The 25,484-nt window shown below is 44.1% G+C and overlaps 4 protein-coding genes across 4 annotated transcripts; 2 read left to right on the top strand and 2 right to left on the bottom strand.

The window, feature by feature from the left end:
- Nucleotides 1-2,473: 2,473 nt before the first annotated feature.
- On the bottom strand, nt 2,474-6,984 carry LOC120948167 (ADP-ribosylation factor-like protein 8). Its single transcript, XM_040364217.2, has 4 exons — nt 6,366-6,984; nt 5,406-5,560; nt 5,158-5,319; nt 2,474-4,536 (listed from the first exon to the last, which is right to left on the bottom strand). Exons 1-4 carry the CDS (start codon nt 6,486-6,488, stop codon nt 4,416-4,418), a joined length of 561 nt encoding a protein of 186 aa, XP_040220151.1. The 5' UTR covers nt 6,489-6,984; the 3' UTR covers nt 2,474-4,415.
- A 242-nt stretch (nt 6,985-7,226) lies between these two features.
- LOC120948165 (myosin-13) lies at nt 7,227-9,486 on the top strand. Its single transcript, XM_040364215.2, has 6 exons — nt 7,227-7,636; nt 7,800-8,303; nt 8,369-8,676; nt 8,741-8,879; nt 8,949-9,056; nt 9,132-9,486. Exons 1-6 carry the CDS (start codon nt 7,574-7,576, stop codon nt 9,219-9,221), a joined length of 1,212 nt encoding a protein of 403 aa, XP_040220149.2. The 5' UTR covers nt 7,227-7,573; the 3' UTR covers nt 9,222-9,486.
- A 9-nt stretch (nt 9,487-9,495) lies between these two features.
- On the bottom strand, nt 9,496-10,641 carry LOC120948166 (pre-mRNA-splicing factor ISY1 homolog). Its single transcript, XM_040364216.2, has 4 exons — nt 10,552-10,641; nt 10,458-10,480; nt 10,225-10,385; nt 9,496-10,145 (listed from the first exon to the last, which is right to left on the bottom strand). The coding sequence occupies exons 1-4, from the start codon at nt 10,552-10,554 to the stop codon at nt 9,523-9,525; spliced, it is 810 nt and encodes a 269-aa protein (XP_040220150.1). The 5' UTR covers nt 10,555-10,641; the 3' UTR covers nt 9,496-9,522.
- A 2,002-nt stretch (nt 10,642-12,643) lies between these two features.
- LOC120949958 (nuclear hormone receptor HR96) lies at nt 12,644-18,046 on the top strand. Its single transcript, XM_040367625.2, has 4 exons — nt 12,644-15,224; nt 16,003-16,212; nt 16,296-16,508; nt 16,580-18,046. Exons 1-4 carry the CDS (start codon nt 13,068-13,070, stop codon nt 16,778-16,780), a joined length of 2,781 nt encoding a protein of 926 aa, XP_040223559.2. The 5' UTR covers nt 12,644-13,067; the 3' UTR covers nt 16,781-18,046.
- Nucleotides 18,047-25,484: the final 7,438 nt, after the last annotated feature.

The following is a 25,484-nucleotide window of genomic DNA, read 5'->3' as shown; positions in this document are numbered from 1 at the left end:
ATCTATTTTAAATATTTCATTCTGAATTGTTCAAGTCTGGAGGATGTTCCTATGTACCACTTCCGATACCAAACATTTGCGAACAACATAGAAAGAACACAACAACATAAGCAACCGTTCGTGTCGCACTGTCGCCGTGAAACAATCACCACTGGCCTACCGAAAATGAAACGCCCAGTAATCGGGTGTGGGCTTTTTTCACTTCGATTCCTCCACCATTCGCTGCCGGTACACGATGTCATTTTTTGGAGAATTTCGACTTCTTCAGCAGCCAACCCAGACAGGAAAGACGATCTTCGATCCTTCTGGGTGCGATCGGATGTGGGATAAAAAATGTGCATAATAAACGATTGTCAAATTTCTATAATTGAAATTCATTACCGTAAACCGTTGGCGTGAACGATGGCACGGCAGTGTACTGGTACGGTGTCTGTCTCGCACCGAATTCTGGGACGGAATATCTTCTCCACCCAGTCACAATGACACTCGGCGGCAGCTTGATGGATCGAACGTTTTGTTGTGGTATGAGATTTCTGGTCGCCTGCATTGCGAAACTGAAACTGGTCATTTATGCAAGATTGTTACTGGCATTGGCTGCTGCCATGCAGGGGAATTTGATAGCTGCAAAATGCTTGTAAAATTCATTTATCTTACTGTTACTTTATGGCGAGCATTCTGAAAGCAGACACGGAGAATTGAAAATAACATCGGTTTCGCACCACAATCAAACAAGTGAAATTTGAGACAACAAATTATTTTCAAACGTTTCTATAATAGCGTATGTCTGCATGCAACCTGACACTAAGTACGCACTGCACAGGAACCATCACAAACACCCATGAATTGAAACACAAATAAATTCAAATTTAATTTAAAAAATCTTTTCAAGTTCAATTAATACATGTACATTAAACTATTCTTAAGAAACAAAGCCAAATCAAAATAAAACAAACACGCTACGGCATCAAACTCAAATACATATTGAATGGTGAGACCGTTTCATCAGCAAAGCTGTCCCATCATCACATCATTGCCTTGGTTAGCACGCTCCCATCCCGATGATTGACGGTCTTTTCCTCCGAAAAGTTAGACAGGCGTCCAAAAAACCCCCGATTCCAAGCCACATTCTCGCATAAAATGCAAATAAGCGAGGCAGACACAATTACTGGCAGAAAAATGACCGAATCCCTCACTTTTTGTCTATACTCAAAAAAAAACCTATCGATTCGACTTTCACCATATGCAGGATACGAAAATGTTTCCTACGCACATGGAGCAGCATATCGCGCCCGGCGTCACGCCGTTCTGACACCACCTCGCCAGACAGAGCAAATCTCATCCAGGATGAAGAGGCATTAAATCGAAATCAAACATTTGTTATTAATCAAATCCGTACAATCGGCCGTAAAATCGATCCAATTAAATGTGCCTCGTCATCGATCGTCTATCAATCACCGGCTGACTCGCACCTGAACGATCCTCCCAAAAACGAAGATTGAGATGATTATGGCATTACTGGGACTAGCGATCAGCCAGACGAAACAACAACACGCGCGATCGAACTCCGCAATGCCCCGGAAATCATAGACAGAAAAGGTGAGAAAGGTTTGCGTGAAGGTAAGCATGGCAGAAGTGAAATGCAGTACAATTCTTCAATCTGTCCATTGAGAACGTCATATGATCAAATTCTTAGAAAGCACATTTTGAATTACTTCTATTTTTACTTTTTAAAAACTATTTTTACTGTTACAAATGCTATATTATAATAGCATAATAATATTTTAAAGTGTTTTCATGGTAACTTTACACAGTCGATTAAATGCAGTTGTAGCGAAGGAAATAAAATCAACGACAAAATACACCATGAACCCACGAATAAACAAGATAAACCCAATAAATTGAAAATTCACGTAACGATCAACTACTCGAGTTCCACAGGAGGAATAAAGAGTTTTCCAGGGGCTTTCACAATATAGGGACACTTTCTTGAATCTTTCTCAAAGGAAATGAATTACGGAAAACTTTTTGAACCGAGCTTATTTGGAATTCAATTGGAATTTCCAATGGGCTTTAAAAGAAATTCATGAAAGTGTCCCAAAATTATGAGAACCTCTGAAAACCCCTGTAAATATTACTTTTCATGTTCGTCGACAAACACAGGCAATAGTAGTATAACATTTGAGTTCAAATCAAGGTTCGATTAAATAGGAGGATGCACAATTGCATTAATAATAACGTATATAAGAAATATAATAAGCTGTGATATACAAAGTATTAAAATTATTTTAAAATGTAAATTTGAGCTAGTATCTGTTCGGATAAGTTATTATAAGTAGAAGCTTAACAACCTTGAACATGGATAGTTTGTATGAAGACGAGGGCCTATGCCTACGTAACTACCAACTCCCATAGCTTCGGATGATGAAAATTGCCTAGGGCGCATGAATGTTGCACCTCACTCAACCAGTTCATGTACTGTTCTTTGTTTGATTTATTTTTTAATATATGTTTTGCGTCATAATATTATGCTTGTCAGTATATACACTTCAACTTCTATATGATGTAATTATTGGTATCAAGATAGTTACTAAGTTTCCCCCATTTCAATGTTGTTTTACTTTTGCTTTTGTCTTCAGCAAAGCACCTTGCCACTTTCTTCCTCGCCATAACCATTTCAGTATCGCTACTATCTAACGTCTCCTTTTGTAAAGTTTATACTAGTTGCTCTTTTGCTGACTTCGTGATGGGAACTTTATTCGTGTCGGGGAGTTGAACCCATAAGTTTACAAATCCCCAACACCTCACGACAAAATCAAAGGATCATGTTTGTGTCTCACAATTTTGGATAGGGTAGTAATAGCTTCATGATAATATAATATATTCTATTGGCAAATCACAAAACTATGTTTTAAAAATCACAAAGTTGAAAAAGAATTACACGAACCGTCAATCATATGACATAGCAACTATTTAAAACAGATTTTGTAGAACAAAGAAAACAACCTAATTTAAAACTTAAAAGGGTGGAAAGATATGGGAGAGTATCGTAATCCCCAAAGTAGAACAAAATTATTCCATTCACTTTGTATACTTAAGGAGCGGTAGAAACTAACTAACGCGTTACACAAATTATTCCTCCAATCGCCGAACCCAGTTTTGATTGACAGAAACGTAAAGGTAAATATGGGTGCGATTATTTTGGATAGTTAATGTATCGCTCTTTGTTTGTATCTATATCAGAAAAGGAAACATCTTTACCCATTCATACTTTGCCACATTTACACACAATCACGCTCAAACATGCTTCATTCACACTATTGCCTCATCTTTTTGCGTTGATATTTAAACAGTGAACTGCTACTAATCCTCCTCACTCAAAAGAACGCTGACATACGCTGCTAATTAATTCAATGTAACATTTTCAGTAACCTTTCCTCTTAACTCTAGCACATTGAAACTCTTGCGTTTTGCATGCATCCCCGCAGATCTACATGCATCTCTCCGTTGCACTGCGCCTTGTAAACCAATAATTCAGAAGCGTACATGAAAATCGGTGAAATCGACCTCGCGAATCATTCAACAGTAATCGAAACTACAGCCACAACTCCATACATTCATTCCGTCTGTAGCTGCGGTGTAGTAACGGTTACTATGCTATTAGCGTGCAACACTCTAACGGTAACAATGCTCCAATTAATTTGTTCTTTCACAACTACCTTGACTATCAATGTTATCGCATCAGTTCCACATTTATGTGACTTTTTGCTTTTGCTGTTAGAACCAATCGCTTTGCTTTATCTAGATGCCGGGATTTTCTAGAGGGTTTCTTCATTAGCTTAGCAATATTGGATTGTTCTTAGAGGTTGATGGTTCTCCCGAACGAGTTGTTGGCGACTACATTTACTATCTTTTAGGCGCGTGGCACATGTGCGAGCTACCACACTTTGCATCACACGTATTCAGTACTGATAATATAATTTTAGTGCATCACGCATTTGAACAGTACTTTTTTACGCGTAGCTGGCCTCCCTAATTGCTTTGCAAGTGCGCATTGTCTGGCACAAGCGAGGTGTTGTGGCAAAGTATCGGTGAACTGTTCTATTGAATAGCAAACATTGTATACAAAACTGCATCAGCTTACCTTTGAGATGCAGATTTGCCAATGATTGATCTCCTTCGCAATGCACCACGCAATGCACAATGTAATTCCTTTTTCGGGGGAGGTTTTCTTGCGCCTAAGTATTAGCTGTTAAACGTAGGGCTAGATGCCACGACGGGTTGAATATGAGATTTTTTTTCTGTTGGTTTGGATTTGTGTCATCTTTAGGTCTGTTTCCGCCCCAAGATTGTTGACCCCTACAGTGATCTAGCGATACACTTACGAGCTTAGTTTTTGATTCCATCACCACCGAGGTTTAACGACTTTGGCTCTTTGAGTGGGCAATTAGCCACTGCAAAGTAATGTCGATGTTATCCTTTTCTTTGCAAGAAATACTATAACAACAGATCTCCCGATCTTGTATGCTAGACAAGTTCCTGGAATTATTTTAAGAAAAATATTTAACGAAGGGTTTTTTTTTTATTGAAATGGGAATATAAAATGATCTTTCATCGTTGTAACAATACAAAAATGGGATGTTGTAAAAAGAAGACAAGACATGGACTGTTTTAATAGAGAATGTACATTCATAACAGAAATTTTATAATGTAAAGCTTTTAAAGAACAAACGGTAAGCAATACGAACGAAGAGATAATCTTACTCAACATCGTATCTCAGCTCAAGAACCAAATTTTCAAGTTTATTTAACAGTTTTGAGCCATTCAGCATTATTTAAAAAGAGTCTCGTATAAAATTAAGAATGAAAACCGTCCAATAAACGCTATATGTTCCAAATTTAGGAGGAAATTAAATATTGCACCAATCATCCCCATACATGGTAAAAATAAGAAAACGTGGGATCTTTCTGCAATATTCTCGCCATTCATTTAATCAGCAAAATCATCCGGAATTTAGAATACGCCTGGCATGTGGCCTGATATGGTGATATGTAGCCTTTAAGTGCTGATTGTGGTTATACGGCTTGTGTAACCATTGTATGGCTGACTCGCAACTCAGAAATAAATTAAATACAATAAATAAGCAATACTTTACTCACATTCGATCGATGAGTCCGGTTTCCTCTAATGCTCCTGGTATGTCTCGCTTGTTGCCGAGCACTAACACTGGAATACCGGCCAGCTGGGGTTTATCGAGCAACGAGTGCAATTCGTTGCGTGAGGCTTCCATTTTATCCAAATCCGCGGCATCAACCATATACCTAAAACATGAAACCGTGCAAATTTAAGGAGGTGAGAAGATAAGTCTCAGCGCTTGGCAACACGCACGCTCGGCAAAGGTACATACACGATTGCATTTACACCCCGGCAGTATCGCTCCCACATGGACCGGAATCGTGGCTGGCCTCCGATATCCCACACCTTGATCGTAACGTTTCCTTTCGTTACCTTGCGCATGTTGAACCCAACGGTCGGTATCATATCCTCACAGAACTGCCCAGACTGAAAGGGAAACAAAATAACAGATGCAATCAGAAAACAACAACACCAGGGCTTTCCGCTGAGATATTAATATGAACGTAAACGACACACTCGGGTAACTCTGATAAGCGAGCGAGTGGGGAGCCATCCGCACCACCCCACACGCCCCACCCGGGTTCGATGAACGCGTTAATCTGACGTCGAGCGAAAATATGTTATTCATGAAAATATTTTGACCTTCTCCTCCCCTCCTCCCTCTGCCACACTTCTTCACATTATTGTCGTTGCTTTCGCTGGTAAACATTCTCCGCATAGCTGTACCAAAGGACGGAAAGCAACAATGTCCCCGCATCAACCAGCAGATGAAGATGACAGTCGCATTACGGAGTTTTCGGCAACCGGCAGAGGAAAACTCTGGCGACGAAGGCGCGTGCATCAGCATGGAAAAATAAATCGATAATTGACTGTGACGTTCGCTGCGACCAAAGTGTGTCATCTCGTCGAAACAGCGAGAGCCTCGAGCAACAGCCACGACAGGCAACAAACAATTCACGGTTAATGCTTTCCGCTGATACCGCGTTTAGGGCATGGTAGCGTTGTGAGTCATCCTTGGTCACACATTTACCAGGGGCAATGCTGATAACGCATTAGGCGGGGCGAAGCGGGCGGCACTCGGGTGTGATGCGGGTAGGAGACGAGAAATCCGTCCATCGCTCATAGTTTCTTAATCATGGCGCAGTCGGGTGAGGCGGACACATACGCGCGGGTAGGCAGGTAGGCGGGTTGGAATCGGAACGAATTGGAAAGCAGCCAGCCAGACACTTACGGCGATTACGTTGACAAACGTTGTCTTGCCGGAATACTGCAACCCGACGAGAGTCAGCTCCATCTCCTCCTTCCAGAAGAGACTTTTGAACCAATCCAGGATGCGATTTAGCAGGGCTAGCATTTTGCGATTTGTGTTTTTGCTCTTTCTAGCTCACACACACACAATACACACTCCAACTCCCGTTCGGGGCTTCTTCACGTCTTCCTGTGACTTTCTCCTGCTAGTGTATCCGCCCCGCACTAGCTCTCTGGCGGTGGAAGACGAGGTCGATGACAAAGATTGTTTGCAGCACCGCAAATTGTGAGTGTGAGTGTGTTTTTGGATTACTGCCGATCTACGCACAAAGGCACTTGCAGAAGGTGGCACCTGTTTCGATCGGGGAACATACACACACGCACACACAAGCACCGCACGGGAAAATACGCTTTTTATCGGTACGGCAGGCACAACATACGGAACCACTTTTCGCGAAGCAGTCACATTCACCACACCGAAAATGCGGAGGACACTTTCTTTCCCGACAGAAAATCGCCTGAGCTGCGCCAACAAGATGCACCTTTTGGACACACAAAAAAAACTCTTGCTTGCTTTTGCACTATCACCTCCACAAGACATTCAGCATTGCTGTCAACAGCGTCAAACAGTGAAACATTTCAAGGCCGCGTATTCAGCAGCTCCCACATTTTTTACGATAACAAACTTTTTGCACACATTTAAGTCACGTGCTTCCATAAAACAAACATTTTCGAAATATTCTTAATATTATAAAGCCGCATAATCGATTTAAAAACTTTGAATCAAGTTGAATTTTATTTCTGCAACACTTTGCGTTGTGGGTGAAATATTTCACCCACCTGTCAAACGTGTCAGAGCAGAGTTGTGTACAACAATGCGTGTAGGTGTGTGCGTGCATGATCGGAAATGTTTTTCTTGCCGTGGTCATTTTCCGTAGCAGTGCGAAAAAATATTCCGTAATTTCCGTGCTACGGAAAGAAAGTTTTTAAGTGATCTAAGCTAATGTAAAGTGAACAACTTACTTGCTTACTCCTAGCATAAAGCAATACGCCCACAATGCTACAAGCATGAGTCGCTAGCCGATAGATATCGCATTCCCAATTGCTCCGACCGCCGATGCAAGCTGGAAGCAATCTGTTGTGACACCCAGAGTTAGTTCTTTACCGTATAGTGAAAGCTGCCAAGCATAGATGGAAGCAATGGAAGCAGAAAACTCCAACAAATACCAGAAACTAGCCACCGAATACTCAAAAGTAAGTACACGGCGGTCTGGAAGTGCTGGGAACGAGCCCTGCGGACTGTATTCCGCTAGTTTTCAACTCTCAGGGGGGCGTGTTATGAGGGTCGGCTATCAGCAAAGGGCGTCCTGTTAAAGCGGCACCAATTTAATCTGATTATCGTTCCGCCTGTTTACAGCTCCGTGCCCAAGCGAGCGTGCTGAAGCGGGCCGTTCTCGATGAACAGAACAAAAACTCTTCCCTGCGGGAATCTTTACGCCTGAAAGAGGCGACACTGCGAAAATCGGAACAGGAAGTGGATAGTTTGGGGTTCCGCAACAAGCAACTCGAACGGCGTGTTGCAGCATTGCAGGAAAATCTCGAGCACGAGCTGAAGAAAGTGTCCGGTGGCAAAACGCTAAAAACGAAATCATCCAACAACGACCTCAACGCTGTCGCGGGCACGGAAACAACGGGCGTGATTGCGGAAGAGCTGCAGAAAAAAATTCTCGAAAATGCACAGCTATCAAACAGCGTTGAAGATAAGAGCGCAGAGGTAAAGCAGTTACAAAATCGCATCGAAAGCCTCAACCGGGAGCTGCAGCAGCAGGCGACGGTGGAGCAAAAGCTGCGGAAAGAGCTCGAACTACTTACCGTACGGAACTCGGAGCTTGAATCTAAGGTTTCGGAAGCAGCAAGCACGGTTAGTGAACATGCAGTTCTTGACATTTTTCAAGGTTTTTGATTTATATCGCTTTTCCATCTCAGATTGGAAGTGAAGATGGTTTGAGTGTTACGACGGATGTGGAAAACCATTTCAACCATTTCACGGCCAGCTCGAACAGTGCGTCCCAGGTGCAGAACAATGGCACCGTCAACACCACCAATAACAACAACAACAACACCACGACTGGAACCCAGGACGATCGGGTTGTGTTTCTCGAAAAGGAGCTGAACCATTGGCGGGCCCAGTACGAGCTGCTGAAGATAGAAACCTCTAGTCACATACGAATAGCGCCAAAAGTAGCCGAGCAAAAGGAAGACATTTTCAGTCATGGGGCAGATGGCATCAATAGGTAAGCTTTCGTCATTGATGGAATGACACGAACATTATTGGGATGAATGTTTTTGCCTTTGCAGAACGCTGGAGGACAATCAACAGCAAAACGAAGTGCAAACACGAGAACAAAAGCTGACAGAGTGTTTTACGAAAAGCATCGAAGAATTGTTCCATGACAAATGTCGGGCTGAATCGAAACTTGCTTCACATTTCATTGAAGTGCGTAATTGAGCTTGTTTTTCGGATGCCGTGGCATTATTTTTTGAATATAAAATCTTTATCCCACAGTGTCAAAGACTGCAGACCCATTTGGATGTTTTAAAGAGTCGTCTAAAAGACCGGGAAGAGGCCAACAGAGAAGAGGAGCGTCGTTACCGTATCATCGAAGATGAATTGGTAAGTGAAGTGCAATACGATCGTAACCGTAACCTTAATTTAAAACTCCGGTCGTTTTGCTCTGCTTCCGCACAGTCCCGCACGCGGCTCAACTACGAGGAACAAATCAGTGTCCTGACCGAGCAAGTGATAAGCCTAAGTGATCAGTTAGCCAAGGCCAAGTAGTGTCCCGAAAGCGGGCAAATCGAACGCACTCAGTCGTCTTTCCACTTTGTGTTGTAGCAACACACCCGAAGAGTTGTATCCAGTTCGCGGCGTGTGCTTCTCCCTGAAATGTGAATATCATTCTATACTCCTTCCGGTGCTAGAAGGAAAGTCGCATATACTCAAGTGTGTGTGTGTGCGCGCATTATGCAATAAGCTAGTAACGGCAACCCTGTCGAAACGTTTACTGGATGTGTAATAAATTCTTATAAAACAAAATAAGTTACTACTGATGTGCTTATCAAATTACAAAATCTTACATTTATTCATCATCCTCGATGCCGTACTTTTTCATTAGCTCCAGTTTTCGCTTTTTCAGCAGTGCCGCCTCAATGTCCTTCTGGCTGGGCACGGGCACGTGCGCCGTAAAGCGGGGCCCCAGCAATCCCATCGGGTCTTCCTTTGTTTGCTGTTCGGGGTCGCGCGTAATGTACGCATCCGACCCGTAGATGTCCGGTTCATCGTCATCCTTTTCGGCCGTTTTGCTTCCACCCTTTGCACTGTTCCACTCTTCCACTGCGCGCTGAATTGCAAGCTTCTCTGCCTTTTCCTCCAGCGGCAACAGGATACCGTCGTCGTCGTCCCGATAGCCGTAGTAGTCAGCGTCGATGTCCTTCATCAGTTCGGCGCGCGTTTTCTTCGGTGGCGGCGGAGGTTCCTGTTCGAACAGTTCCCGCACACCCGGCAGATCCTTCGCAGCGCCGAAATATTTGTATCCCCGATTGCCCGGCACCTCGCGCCCCTCGGCATCAAACATCCGCGGACCGTAGCGCCGGTAGTGTGGGCCACCGAGATCGGATATCTGATTTTCCCAGTGGCGTTTCTCGCGTAGCAGTTTGTTGATTTCATCGTTTAAATCACGGATACGAAATTCACCCAAACCGGCTGTAAGAGAAAAAAAGCAGAAGCCGTATTTAACAACCTGTGGCATTACGTTGAGCCACACTGTCAAGTAGACCCATACCGTTCTGAATTTGTGCTACTTTCTTCGATATCTCACGGATGATCTCCAGGCGCCACTTTTCGCACTGTCCCAAATCGCGACACTCGGAGGCAAGGTACGGACGCCGTTCCTGTTTTCCCGTTTCTGTTTCTTTTGCCGCCCGCCATCGAGCCAGTGTTGTCCTGCAACAAAAACGAAGCGTATACTGCGCATTGAAATTTGATTGAAATGAACACCCACATGCGGGTACTTACATAGCCTTTTCCGCATTACGTGCCTGTATACCGAAATATACAAAGGATTAATTAGTAACAATGCTAAAATGATTACTTTTATTCCTTCGCTTACCATTTTGCTGCGGCGTGCTGTTTGTTTGCTGAACGAGAAATGTAAACAAATTGATGCCCGCCGTTTGACAGCACCACCAATAATCTGGCACCAGTCAGTGTGGCCAGATTATTTTGGCGGTTTTCGGTAGGCGCATCAAAATTTTATCGGTAGTTTTCGGTAGGTTAAAACTCAAAACTTAACTGAGTTAAAAAAAAGTAAAAGCGAAAGAAGTGTTAAGTGGGATGGGGTGGGGAGGGGGGGGCTAATGTGCAAAATGAAAGTTCCATCTCACGAGAATATGCATCCTTTATCTAAGATATGGATTAGATTTGGTTCAGCGGCTACACAAATGAAGGTCTTTCTGAAGTGTCGATGTGAACATTGTACTGGGAATTCTAAGCCAAAGAAGAACTAAGATGCACATTATTTTTCTCAGTGGTGGCAAGTTCTTTTTCTCGGGGCTCTACCCGACCGCTTAGGGCCGCAGCAGTGCTTCATTTGATACAACTTTATCGTACGTGCTGTCATTTGATTTTCGCTGTATTATTTAGATTAATATCATTGTTTGGCTGAGTTTTATAGTTTTCCGTGAAAATAAAGGTAGTGTTAAAGCTGAACTCACAAACGCCTACTACGCGCCTCCTTGTGCTTACACTTGAAGTCAGGTGTATCTTGGGTACCGCCTGAATATGAAAAATAAATAGGAAAATTCCTATTTTTTTAATACTGGAAAGAACAAAGTATTATGCAGCTTTCCTGAAAATTTGAAGTTATTTCAATAACTAAAATAGAAGATATGATCAATTTACCACGCAAAAGAGCAATTTCTCATACAAAATGTATGACCTACCCGGGTAGGTGGTCATAAAGATGAGGGTGTATTTTTGGTCTTAGAAACGAAGGTTAAATGGTTGCGTTCTCAACAGTGCTCCTGCCGAGATCTGCCAATATAATCTGGCCACACTGGCTCGCAGGGCAAAAGCTCGCTCGAAAGGTCAATAACCGTCGCAAAACGTCAAAAACGACCGTCGCCAGCGCCTCGAAATTGTTGCGAGTTTCGCTCGCCGGCGACGTCGGTTTGCAGTACATGCGACGCCGGTTTTGACGTTTTGCGACGGTTTTGCGACGGTGGCCGCCAAAAAGCTCGCCTGACCTGCGGACCAGTGTGGCCAGATTATATTGGCAGATTTCGGCAGGAGCACTGTTGAGAACGCAACCATTTAAATTTAATCAATTATTTTAACGATCAATTTCTTCTTCATTTTCTTCAATTTCTGAGGAAAATACAATGAAACAGCGCGAGCGAGCGTTCTTTTCAGTGGCACTCACTGGCGCTCTGCCTCGTGCATTTTAAAGGCATGCAATAGAGCGCATTCTCTCCGTGAAGGCGCTCCATCCGCCATTTTTAATTTTCAGCCCAAAACAACGTACTTCGGATCCGATCTTGGGCCGGAACCCCACCGTGTGTTTGTATCTACCCATCGACTGAAAATTTTATTCTCTTTTTCTGTCAGGTGAGCTTAAACCGCGGACAGCGAGATTCAAATTCAAATTTAAATGATTTTATTTGACGAAAAATTCTCGGAATCCACGCAACTGACATTTTCTACTTATTATGAACATAACATTTTAACGGAGAAAAATAAAAAGTGCCAGGCAAACAAACGTGCATCAGCGCGATAAGTAACAAAAAAGGTTAGCAATCCTTGAAACAGCAACCCAAGCGCCACAGATTAAGCTGAAACGACTGAAAAATCAAATATCTGTGATTATCGGTAGGATAAATGGAAAATCGGTAGTTTTAGGGCGGTCATCTGTGAATCGGTAGGCATATAAAAAATCGGTAGGAATACCGATAAATCGGTATTTCTGGTCACTCTGCTGACAGTTCCAAAATCTCTTGTTTTTTTTTCGTGCCTTTCCGTACGCAATTTATTTACGTCGCTGGCGAGAGAGTAAATAAACAAGCGACGATCGATGGTGCGAGGTTACGCGAAGTGCTGTGCCGTGCGCTTTCAATTGAATTAAATTCATTTTTACTGCTACAGGGATACGCGGGGCGGATTTAGCTTTGCGATCGTTTCGCATCTAGCGGAAGCGGTTCTAGCGGTTCTGGCGAAAAGAGAAGGAAAAGGTGAGTGTGTAATCTTGGTCCCTGCGAGCAAACTTATCGACCGATGGCGCTTCGATCAGCTGATAAGTGATAACTCCAACCGTCGTGGTGGTTCGGGGAAGTTGCCGAGCCGAAGACGGTTGCGTATTGGAGAGTTGATGCTGCGAACAGCATTCTTACCGTGACCCGATGGAACTCGGACAATTCTGGAAAAGATCCCGAACGACGACGGCGACAACGGCGACGAAAAAAGCAGCTGGAGCAGCGACACCGTATCACGGCACCAAACCAGGCGCGTCCAGTGCGAGTGGGCGAGGCAACACGCGGAAAGATAAGCCGCGAGTGTAAGATAAACCTCAGCCCACCTCACGAGCGATTCCGAAATTTCAGACCGTGCAGTGTTAGTACGAGTGTGTCCCGGATGACGACCGCGGCGACGACGGCGACCGCGACGGTTACGATGGCAAACGGTACGATGCCAGACGGTGACGCGGCGATGGCAGCGAACGGTGCCATTAGCAAGATTTGTAGCGTTTGCGGGGACAAGGCGCTCGGTTACAACTTCAACGCGGTCACTTGCGAAAGCTGCAAGGCATTCTTCCGACGCAATGCCCTTTCCACGAAGGGGTTTACGTGTCCGTTCAACGAAAACTGCGACATCACCATCGTAACGCGCCGCTTCTGCCAAAAGTGTCGACTAGAGAAGTGTTTCCGAATTGGCATGAAGAAGGAGTACATCATGTCGGAGGAGGATAAGGTGCTGAAGCGCAAAAAGATCGAACAGAACCGGGCTAAAAAGAGACAAAGCAACGGGAGTGCATCCGAGGGATCTGCCTCCGTGGGTGACCGGGAAAGCACACCAGCCAGAAACAGTGTCCCTACCAAGATAAAGCGAGAGAAATCGTTGGAAACGTTCGACGGTGGAGACTGCTGGAACAACTCCTGCTCCTCCGAGTACACCCCGGCTGATGGGCATCAGACGAATGGGCCGGGCAGTTCGTCGACGATGCTCACATCGAGCACGATATTAGAGGCACCCTCCAACTCCTCCAACCAATCGATGCTATCCACTGGCACATCGAATGACTACAGTCGGATCGCCTCGCCCTCCGAACTAAGCAGTACGCCCAGCTCATCGGCGTACAACCCGCACGGTTCTCTTTCCTCAGAAGCTGAACTGCTTTCGTCGGCAGTCGCCTGTCTGCAGTCATCGGCTGGTGCATCGAAACCAAACGAAATGCAGCCATCCCAATCGAACTGCCGGGCGACAGGAGGCGAAGAGCGTCTGCCGCTCGTTACGATCAATTCCAGCGCCGAAGACATCGTGAATCGCATCGTCAACTATCCGACGCGAGCAAGTCAAACGATTGCATCGCTAATGAAGACCCCCAAGGATGCGGTGTTCATAATGTCCAAAATAATCAACTCCCAGTGTGATGCGCTGAAGCTGATAAGCCATTTCATAACTGCACCTGGTGATGCGTTGCAGATTATTAGCAAAATTATGAACTCTCCGCTGGACGCGCTGACGGTTTTTGCCCAGTTTATGAGCTCCCCGACGGATGCGCTGCAGCTGATCGGAAAGATCGTCAGTTCTCCGGCCGATGTGCTGCAGTTTATGCAGCAGCTAATGAACCAGCCGGAAGATGCACTGCAGGTGATGAATAAATTCATGAGCTCGCCAGCCGAAGCACTGCAAATGATAAACAAGATGATGAATCATTCCGACATCGTGAAAACGATCAAAGAAGCGGCCGATACATCCCAGAAAGATGACGATGATCAGCAGCATCAGCAGCAGCATCAACAGCAACAACAACAGCCATCACCAACACAGCAACAGCAGCTGCAGCAGCAACAACCACCAGCATTACAGCCGCATCAAGCTACGCAACCCCAAACATCACAGCAATTTCACCAATCGACTACACCCATTGAATCGCCCCAGGTTGATTCTCTGGCAACCGATCAACATCAAATGATTCGTTCCCTGATGCAAGAGTCAACGATCGGGCCGGAACCGATGGGAACGATCAGTGCCGCTGGTTCACCTTCTTCCACGTCCAACTACGAGCCGCCCTACACGTCGATGCTCGATCCGCTGCTTTCAAGCACGACGACCTCTCTAGTACATTCCCACACTTACCATCACAACCATCAGCTGCACCAAATGAGCACCGCCATACAGCCAGCATCGCCCAGCTGCTCCAGCGACATAGCGGACGTGGTATTTGCGGCATCGTCCACCTTCGGTCACGATCCACCGATAATCGTGCCGCCCACAGACGATTTGGGCATCTTTCAGGACATTGAAGCAAAACCGATCATGCCCCATACGCTCGAATCGGTCCTGATGCAAGCGATCAAGCTGGAGTATGAAGGATACAACAGTAGCCCGATCGGGTCGAGCTCAAGTCAGCAGTCCACCGTACATCACCCGACGGTCGGTAGTAATAGTATCGAGCTAAACGACGCTGAAAGGGCCAAACTGAACGAGCTGATTGTGGCCAATAAAGCGCTGTACGCACCGGTAGATGACGATCTGGCATCGCTCATCTCGGACGACTGTCGGATAAAGGTGAGTTGGTGGTATGATGAAGGCTTTTGAGTGAGCGCGCGTGATCGTTAATAGACAACGCAAAGTTCTTCCATTGTAGCTCTAATTTGCTATAGCATAAACATATCCTTTTGAACCTTTGAACAATTTTGTTTGAATAAATTTAGCATACAGCTTAAAGCTGACCATTTAATGTCTGGTGTTAAGCTTTTCCTTTCAATCACTTACCTTCACTTTCGGTTCATTACATTTTCCTTTCGGGCTAACGGTTGAACGAGTTTCAATTGTTCCCGCATTTTATTATCCTTGCCATTTGGATGCCTCAACAGTTTTATTGCCTCGTTCTAACTTATCACACAACAAATCATGGGCCGATTATGAGTGGTTACGGGAGGTTTGGGGTATCGATCGAACAGGGGGTAGCAATAGAGCACGGAATGTCCGGCGGCGGCCTATGGACAGCTGATAAGGAAGGGCAACCGACTGATTAGCGATAATCGATGCAGCACACCTGTTCCACCAGTGTACCGAAAATGTACTTGAAACGGTTGGCATGGCTCGTTTTCTCCTTTTTGTTTTGTATTTTTGTTACGTATTTGTATTTTGGTCGAAATGTCCCCAGATTAAGACACATGCTCGTGTGCAGGGCTGCGATAACAAGTCGACGCGGCTGTGTGGACGTTGACGTTTAAAGGTTTGCACGAAAGCTCGAACGATTAGTCATTACATTGATGCAACCGCTGAGATTAAATGTGTATTTATCTTGCTTTTTTGTTGTTGTTTTTTTATCTCATTACAGTCCAATCAAACGCAGCAAGATCCACAACTGCTAAAAGTGATAAACTTAACCGCCATTGCCATTCGACGACTGATTAAGATGTCTAAAAAGATCAGCGCATTCAAGAACATGTGCCAGGAGGATCAGTTAGCGCTGCTGAAGGGAGGCTGCACCGAGATGATGATCCTGCGTTCCGCAATGCAGTACGATTGTGATAGGGCGACATGGAAGGTAATAATACGGTTAGGTGCTAGTATAGGTCGTAATAGTTTGTAATGTTTTAAACGTTGAAATGTATCTTATTTCGCTTTTAGATACCTCACAGCCAGGAGGAAATGTCCAACATACGGGCGGATGTGCTCAAGCTTGCCAAAGGTAATGTGTACCAGGAGCATGAACGTTTCATACGCACGTTCGACAAGAAGTGGCGCTCGGACGAGAACATTATTTTAATAATGTGTGCCATAACGCTGTTCTCGCCCGATCGCCCCAAAACAATACATTCGGACGTGATCAAACTGGAACAGGTGTGTAGTCATTGTTTTTGCTATCCATCAAACAACGTTTCAGGTAATGTAATGGCATTTGTACTTTACAGAATTCTTATTACTATTTGCTACGCCGATACTTGGAAAGTATCTATCCTGGTTGTGAGGCACGCTCGGTATTTCTGAAGCTGATGCAGAAAATATCGGAACTGCATTTTTTGAATGATGAAATTATCAGCGTTTACCTGAATGTAAATCCATCGGAGGTGGAACCATTGCTACGAGAAATATTTGACCTAAAGGTGCACTAAATCGAAAGTCCAGTGTTGGAAGCATGTTTTTTTGTTAAGATGAATAGTTTTGTACACGTCTCTATCGTACAATTAATGTGACCAATACTAAATTAATCACTCCCGTAACTCTAGATTGTGCAATATGTGAAATTTCAAATCGTTTCTTAAATTAAGCTTTTATTTTGCTAACAAAATTGTTTATACATGTAGACATCAAACGAATAGTTATCAAAATTTGCAATATCTAGTTATGTTGTAATCGTTCAAGTTGTTAGTTACCAGAGATAGAATAGCGAATAGCGCGGAAAGTTCTCATTATTTTCCTTTAGCAAAACAACTGTTAGGCCTGGCAACCCGTTTTCCAGCGAGCTAGCTTTATTTGAATTTGCTTTATCCACAACAGGATATTCAGTCGTACGAAAGGGAAATCGATTCGAATATGAATCACGTTCGGCCTGTTGAAGACGGTACGTTTACAATCAAACCAAAAATAGGATTGCATGACGAAAAGAACAAATTGCATATACATTGCTAAAGAATATTTTAAATGCACGAGAGGCACGCCTATAATTAAACTAGTGAATCAGTTCCGATAGTGTGATACAATGTATACTGTTTGCTGCTATGCCTGGTCCTTAGCAGCGTATTTTATTGTAGTAACAGTCTTAATCACCGACGACCGGTACAAACGTTTTCTTTGCGGTTTAAATTTCGATTTCAACTGCTTCAAACATGGGTCAGTCGGATAGAAAAAGGAGCATTCGCTTACTTCTATGAACAGTATGTGGCAACACCCATCCTCCAGCTATAAGAGACAGAGTATAACATGCAGTTACAAATATTGGCCTTAAAGAATTGTGATGAAGCAGCCTTAGCTAGTGACAAAAGGGTAGTAACGTAACAGTTATGAAGCTCGTCGCGGACTGTGGGCGTACGTAGATGTTCGTGCGATGAATAAGTGCCAGTCAGACGGAAACCGATCATCGTACTACGTACGCGTAAACACTTACGCTCAGTGCGATGCAAAACATTACCGGTAGGTAAATCCGGAATCAAACCACAGATAGTTCAAATTACAATTAAAAAGATGAAGAAGCGTAGCTTCGTATTTTATTTCCTAAGTATTGCATATTTGTAAAGTGTTACGTGCAGTGAAACCGTACAAGTTATAGCTTTCGTTTCTCTATTTGTCTTCTTTACGTTCATCCAGTGTAATTGTATGCTATGAGTGTATTGTTTTTTGCTTTTAATTTAATTAAATATATAACTGTGAGAAAACTACAACAGTTTACGTGTTTTCTCTTTATAATGTTCATCACTCGACCAATGACACATTTAACACCACAAATTACCTGGCGCCTCCATCACAGAACTTTATTACGTTGGTTGCCATACTGGTGAATCTTTAAAAGAAACGTCTTTTACGTACACTCGTGCAAAGAATTTCTAACCTCCAGTTTCATTACTCGGCCCACTCTCGCAATATTGTTGTACCGGAATTATACTCATATTGAATGGTGGTGCCAATTCGTAGGGTTATGCCTTTGCACCGTCGTTGGCTAACTGGCCCTGTAACTACCATGATTACGAGCATGCACGCCAGAGCATATGCATACCAATCATGTTTACTTGCCAGACAAGTGAAAATGCCTGTGCCGGAAGCGGTTCGAGACATAAAACCCTTATCAAAGACGACATTGTTCATAATGCGATTATGCTTGTACAGGCAGCATCAAGGGCGGGGACCTTTTGATGTTTGGCAAACGTCATGCTCGGTGAAACCTGCATAGACGCTGCCAGCGGGATACTTGTTGAGTGGGAAAGTGTTTCTTTTTCTCTCTCGTGTTCTCTCCCTGCCTCTTTCCCTTCCTTTCCATTCGATTTTCATCTGGAAAGCTCGGGTTCTGGTAAATGTTACAAGTGCGAACAGTAAGTAACAGTGAACGGTGTTCTGGTGTTTTGTTTCTATGTAAAACAAGCTTGTTCAATGTAACGTCTCTAACAATGTAAGCGCAAAGAATTAAGAAAAACAGGCTCAAATTAAACAGCTAATCCGTCGGAGTGTTTTCATTCGTGTTAAGTGCTGATTTATGAGCCGTGTTGCTGTTATTTATGGTATTTTTGCTTCTGGTAATTCTTTGGATAGAATTTATTTATTAATTTACCCATTCCACCAAAGACAATAAAATGTACGAGCAAAGCCATATTCATGGGTTAACTACCGATGATACCACTTCGAACCTCTCTCTCTCTCTCTCTCTCTCTCTCTCTCTCTCTCTCTCTCTCTCTCTCTCTCTCTCTCTCGCTCTCTCTCTCTCTCTCTCTCTCTCTGCACCATGCCTATTGCTGGCAAAGCTTTAACATAATTCTTGCAAATAATAATCCAACCCCTACAGCGTGATACATTTACATATCATTTATTCATTCGTTCTCGAAAGCTCATCCTACGCGAACCAACACGGATTAACGGGCTTCATTTACACCTGGCACCAACCAAGGCCTCAAGACTGTGTTTGTCGACAATTTTTACTACACCTCACCTAATCAAGATTGATTACCGTGTAACAAAATCTTTCCCACTCAGAATCGCTTCTTACCGACACCTCACCGGTGAATAGGGCTCAAAAGCAGCTTTTATTCCCGCCTTGCCCTTTTTTATACCCACAGCATCTTTGATAGCTTGGGCCGTAGTGAGTTGTTGGCATAACTCGGGCGAAAGTGCTGCTGCTGCTGCACGGTAAGAACATTAAGCCGTACCGGCAACCTTGGGCCGAGTGGAAGGATGAACTCGCATACTGCGGGATGCCAAGTTGCACTGCCAATGCCAGCTGTACATACAATCGTCGATTCACACGCTACCCGTTGGCGGTGTGGGCGATATCCGTTTGTACCGTAGTCGGGGCCGTAAGTCAGAGCAAGAAACAACGATAAATTATGTGCGCCAGACGATGGGAGACGACGATTTGCCCACGGGAGGGGGGAAAAGTATCGTACACGGTGCGGAAACGAACGAACCGGCTTACGGCAACGCACATTTTCACCGCACTCCACCGCTCCTTCCCCGGAAGAATGTAAGCTTCTCATGTGAAATGCAAAAATTGGCAAAATATTTTCATTCGCAACGCAAAGAGATGCCCGGTTTTTGTGTTGCTGCTGGGACTCCTGTGGGATGGATCCGGAACGGCACCAACGGCGTTGCATTCCCAAGAACGGCGAAGAGCTCACAATACAAAACGGTTTAAGATGGTAGAGCGGTGTACGACGAGTGGCTGGGCTTATCCTTGAGGATGCTAAAATCAAGTGCATTCCAGCAACTAGGCACTCTATGGCACATGTATTGTGCGGCGAAATGGAAAGATTTAACGATATTTGGTGCTACGTTTCGCATTGTGTCGCGGACAAAGTGAGCTTCAACGACCCACTTTTTGGTGGGTGATTGATACAATGCATAATGCGGTGCAGTGTTGCTTGCCCTAAGCAAATGCAATATTTACACTATTCATTCCTTTTCGCTGTAAAGTGTCTTCCACCTACCTGTCATTAAAATACTTTCAAAAGCAGCAAACATGACTAAAAGCTGAACATAAACAGTGCTGTTCGTGCACCAAATGGCTCATTGCACTTGCAATGTTATCCTATTTATAAAATGCATTACCAAACCAATTCGCTTCACCTCCCATCCTATTTTGTACACCTTGTACCTCTCCCACCAGCCCCACCCAAATTAATGGCAGGCTCGTATAACAATCCATCATAAAAGCATCATTACAGGGTTGCCATTTGACAGGAAATGGCATTTACACTGGCCAATGCACCATCCATCCCTCCCTCGGGGTGGGGCTCGTTTCTTTTATGGACCGACATGCGCGCGGGCTTTAAAAAACACACACACACAATCAAGCGCATTATTTCCGGCAAACGAACCATGGCAAGCTTCCCGTGGCACAAATTTGGCCAAACAGACACACACACACACAGAGACACCTAACCTTCCGGTGTCGGTCTTGTTCGGTGTTGTGGACGCGGCAGGTCCGCTGTGACATAAATAAAATTTCGTGACCGTCCATGTGCATCCACACTAAAATGATGGTCCGGTGGATGCCTGGGGATGCCTGATGGACATGCACACACGTGGGATGGGATGGGATCCTGCCCTGCCCCAACAACTTGAGTGGCGCACTACTGCTGCACGTGGAGTGCAATAATTTAATGTCACATCACGTTCCGTTGACACCCGGGTGGCGTGCCGTTGAGGGGAAAAGGAAGAAGCGGTGTAAAAGAATCGGCGGACACTAAGGGAGGGGCAGCGAGTTGGAGGAACAGAGCATTTGCCATCAGCTTTGAGCTGCACCAAGCACATTAGTCAAAGTGTTGGACGAACGATATGATGATCTACATTTTAATGCAATTCTATCTGATCCGCACACTCGGGACGGGATGGTAAACGTGGGCAGAGTGCACCACGTTGCCTGCTTGGCCAGCTGGACAAAGAATTGCAAAATGACGCATCATGATTGTTTTTTTTTTGTGTATGATACTTGAATATGCAATAATAATCGACTATACATGTTTGAAAAGAGATCATTGTATTGTTAATATAATGATCTAGCAGCGAGAATTGCTGCTTTGCTTACTCGAGAAACTAGAGCACTTTCTACTAAGTGAACCTACTACAAATTATTCCCGGTAGTGAATCAATTTGTTCCAACTCAAACTTCCAACAAACAACACTGTGCACATTGACCTAAGAAGAAAAAATCCGTTTCCAGCCCCGCAGCGTCTAATCGAGAAGGCGTCAGGAACCCATCAGCAAGATTGTTCATCCTTCGAAGCCATTCGCCCCCTCGCCCTCACCTCCTGAAGTGGTCTTCATTTTTGCCGATGCTCGATGGCTACCGTGGCCATGTGCCCTGACTGGTGGCCGGGTCGAATACATAATACCGTTTGGCATTCATCATATGCTACCGAACTGATGTGATGCCATTGCCCGAGGCATACTTTGTGCGATAAATTTCAGCCACATTTACCGAACGATGTCGGCATGCGGAACTGGCCATGATGATGATGATGGTGATGATCTTCAAACGTGCACGGGATACCGTTGCTGGGGATTAGCAAATGTAATTAGTTTTACGAAATATTCCAACCACTCCACAGTGTTTCCGGGGGGGGGGGGGGGGGGGGTGAGAGTTGTGCAACCTCCCTCCCCCCCTCCCGATGCTTGTCGGCTTAAGTTGAGAAGGTGTTTTTTCGAACGTTTTTTCCCCATTTCCGAATGGGAATCATTCTTATTGCTGTTGTTTGACTCATTTTTGTTTTCTGCCAACGGCCTAATACATCCCCTCGCATGACGTACGCTGGGATGCCATGGCCAAATATTAAACGATCCTGGGAGTTTTTGCTCTACCAGCTGAGGCTAAGGTAGGGTGGAGCGCCATCCAGAATTCAAACAGAGCGCTGAATTATGTGTAGCTGTGAAACAACACATCAGCGTACAGCGTTCGAGCACGGGAAAGCGACGGGAGGTGAGCTAAATGTTCCATGTAGGAACACATTAACCCGCAGCTACAGCAGCGGGGTTGCGAAACCAGCGGGACACGCACTCATACAACCACCGGAGCGGTTTCTGCTTTCTGCCTGGTGCTTTTGCCGGCCGAGTTTTTCATTTTCGGCGAGAGATTAAATGAAAATAAATGCATCTAATGTTTCTAATTATACGGGCTATGGCTGGTTGCTCGACGTTGCTTTGCGTTGGTGAAAAATGTCTGTACCCCCGTACATTCATACTTACAACCCTCCCCCGGGGGAGAAAACTGCCAAAGCTTTGAATTTTTCAGACAGATTTTAACATTTTTTGCACGAGTTTCCACGAAACAGGGCGTTACTTTGTGGCACAAAGGGATGAATTTGCAGCAAGTCTAGGGGTAGCGTTATAGATGTGCGAAGCGTGGATGAAATGTAAAACTTTCTTCTTGTTTTGGGCTGTAGTGGCTTTCGGTATTCATATTGGTTAAGTGCCCCATAGCAATGGCAGACTATTCTAGGTTTTAAGATAAAATTGACTTCTTTTTATGTTTTTTCTGCAGTAGACTAATTGCTTTAAATAGATGTGTTGTTTCTACTAATTGAAACATTCCATAATTTTATTAAAAATTGAAAGCATACTTTCATAACCATGACATAATATGGTACATAATTTAATAAAAAAAACTTTCATAATCAAGTCACGTGGACAATAACACCCGGAAGCTTTATCGTAGCTTTTTCTGCTCCCTTTTTTAATTAGTCTTTGCGTCACATAACTGTCGTCGTTGGGTTTCCGTAGTGAGCAATGAAGGCTTTTAATGCATTTACACATTCGGATGGTAACCCGACGCGACCAAAGTGGGTAATGTAATTACCTCTAATATATGTAAAACTTACAGCCGCAATTATTTAAGGATTGTTTCAAAGATCAGACATAAATTATTTATCTCTCACGATACACGCCACACGCCTAATATTTAAACGTTGTTTTGGATTTACCACAGATAATCTCCCTAGGGCTGGTCTGATGGTACACTCGTCAACTCGTACGACGTAACAACATGCCCGTCATGGGTTCAAGTCTCGAATAGACCGTGCCCCCATACGTAGGACTGACTATCCTGCTATGGTAGCAATAAGTCACTGAAAGCCAAGCTCACTTCACTAGTGGATACAGGCGGGGCTTGACCAACAGCGGTTGTTGTGCCAAAGCCGATCCCTTTGCACCCGTCTGCCATTCACTTCGTCATATCGACGCACTAGATATGCAAGCAGTGGTCCATTTTTGTCCTGTCTCATTTTAAAACCTTTTTCAATTTGATCTACTTTGACCATCCCTTCTCAAGCTTCCGCTTCCGTACGCGTTCCGCTTTTACCAAAAATAAATTCCGTACCAAAAATAAATAAAACTGTTTTAAGAATGTTTTACCAAGTGAGAGCAGGTAACTTAAACAACATTATACTTAAGGTAACCTGCTATTAGGTTATACCTAAGGTAAGGTAACATCGACGGAACCCGAAAAGCTATCCGTCGGCTGGTTAAGGTCTGCGCCAAACCACTTCTTGTCTCCTATACAATTTGACGCTGTGGAGGACATTCCGGTATGCGAAGGAGAAGGCTTCGGTAAGCATCTCCTATAAGTCAACCCAGATCCTGGTATACGCTAATGTTATAGACATCATTCCGAAGAATTGAGAACTTCCAGAAAAAGAAGATTCCAAATAAACAAGGCAAAGACAACCTTGATAACAAAGATAAACGAGACAAAAATGAGCTTTTATAAAAAAACTAAAACTATGCTTTATTTTCAATTTATTCAAAGCCAGCATTTGCAAATTATATTAAAAAACGCAAACAATCATTTACCAATTATAACAAATAAAATAAATAAATAATTATTGTGTCTCCCCACCCCTACTGAACGATTCGAACAACGATCACCGAGTGTAGGATTGCTTCATATGTTCTGCTGTCTCGTCAACAACGGATCCGAACATGAACGCTTTGTGAAAGCCAGCATTAACGCTACACCCATTGTGTGGCGTTGGTCTTTTCATTTCAAACGTTAATTCCGTTCGACAATTTAATCGATTACCCAGTTCACAACGCATCTGTCAGTAGTAGCCCGTTTACCCATGCACTGGTGAACTAGTGTTGCTCTGTTGCTTTTGCTATGTGAACGGATTTAGTGAAAATACAATTCCCATTCCAAATACATAATGGAATAGTAAAATAAAAAATCTCTGCATGAAGCAATCAAAGTAAATTAGCTAAATCTGAGGCATAAATGACAAAAAAAAATTAATACCTTTAAATGTATGAATCCTATTGCTTTTTGCAGAAAAAAAACATCATTCTCATACAAGCGTAAATAATTGATTGATTTGAACAACAAAATGCTATCGAATCATAGTACATACATAGGTAGCACAGAAAATAAACCACAAATCCACCTCAACATAAAGAGAAAGTTTTGGCGTGATTTGAAAAATCCGTCGTAACTGTGCCTGTGCCTGAACATGCCTACATTCTTCATACCAACAAACACTTTCGTCCCCGTTTAGCAACACACCGGATAAGGCTAGTTAATCTACTTGCTAATTGAATTATTCAGTGTTTCTTCGATCCTGTCGATTCCGTTGGGTTCACTTTGCGCTTCTCGTGCTTGTATGTGTGTGTGTGTGTGAGTATGTGTGCTTTTCATATCCTGGGGTGACGTAGCTCTGCACCTGCCATGGCTGATTACCTTCTTTTTTTTCTTGCACCACAGCATCACCACACCACATCGTCTTGCCGTTCCATTTTCCCTCTCCTTACGACCCTGCCGACCCATTGCAGGGCCCGAATCTCACTCCCGGGGAGGGTGAAAATATCAATTTCACCAAAGCATCGAAGCACGAAGCGTGGCGACCTTTGCCATGCCATAAGGGAAGTGTTATCGTGCCCTTTTGCCTGCCACCAAATCAACGGTGCTTATCGTGCGCGCGTGGAACCGTTGGAGGAACTGTACCGCCCGTATCGTGTTATGTAAGCCAAAGGGACAAAGGAAACCCTGCCAGGAACGCTGGCACAGCTTTCAATCAGCCGCGTGGAAAAACATACGTGTAAGAGAAAGAGCGCGCCCTGCGAGCGCTTCGGTTAAACAGGATGCTTGTTTTCCAGACCCCTGCATATTCCATTACACTGAAGGTTGCC

This window comes from Anopheles coluzzii, chromosome 2 (genome assembly GCF_943734685.1).
Source record: "Anopheles coluzzii chromosome 2, AcolN3, whole genome shotgun sequence".
NCBI classification, from domain to species: Eukaryota; Metazoa; Arthropoda; class Insecta; order Diptera; family Culicidae; genus Anopheles; species Anopheles coluzzii.
The sequence above is the reverse complement of the archived record's forward strand: the minus strand, read 5'-3'. Positions and strand labels throughout refer to the sequence as shown.

Coding starts and splice junctions, on each gene's coding strand:
- LOC120948167 (XM_040364217.2), bottom strand. CDS start 6,488: ATGCTAGCCCTGCTAAATCGCATCCTGGATTGGTTCAAAAGTCTCTTC. Junction 5,561..6,365: donor CGTTTGTCAACGTAATCGCC/GTAAGTGTCTGG, acceptor TTTCCCTTTCAG/TCTGGGCAGTTCTGTGAGGA. Junction 4,537..5,157: donor ACCGGACTCATCGATCGAAT/GTGAGTAAAGTA, acceptor AAATAATTCCAG/GAACTTGTCTAGCATACAAG.
- LOC120949958 (XM_040367625.2), top strand. CDS start 13,068: ATGACGACCGCGGCGACGACGGCGACCGCGACGGTTACGATGGCAAAC. Junction 15,225..16,002: donor CGGACGACTGTCGGATAAAG/GTGAGTTGGTGG, acceptor ATCTCATTACAG/TCCAATCAAACGCAGCAAGA. Junction 16,213..16,295: donor GTGATAGGGCGACATGGAAG/GTAATAATACGG, acceptor TTTCGCTTTTAG/ATACCTCACAGCCAGGAGGA.
- LOC120948165 (XM_040364215.2), top strand. CDS start 7,574: ATGGAAGCAATGGAAGCAGAAAACTCCAACAAATACCAGAAACTAGCC. Junction 8,304..8,368: donor TTTCGGAAGCAGCAAGCACG/GTTAGTGAACAT, acceptor TTTCCATCTCAG/ATTGGAAGTGAAGATGGTTT. Junction 8,677..8,740: donor GGGGCAGATGGCATCAATAG/GTAAGCTTTCGT, acceptor TTGCCTTTGCAG/AACGCTGGAGGACAATCAAC.
- LOC120948166 (XM_040364216.2), bottom strand. Junction 10,386..10,457: donor CGTAATGCGGAAAAGGCTAT/GTAAGTACCCGC, acceptor TTTTTGTTGCAG/GACAACACTGGCTCGATGGC. Junction 10,146..10,224: donor AGTAGCACAAATTCAGAACG/GTATGGGTCTAC, acceptor TTTCTCTTACAG/CCGGTTTGGGTGAATTTCGT.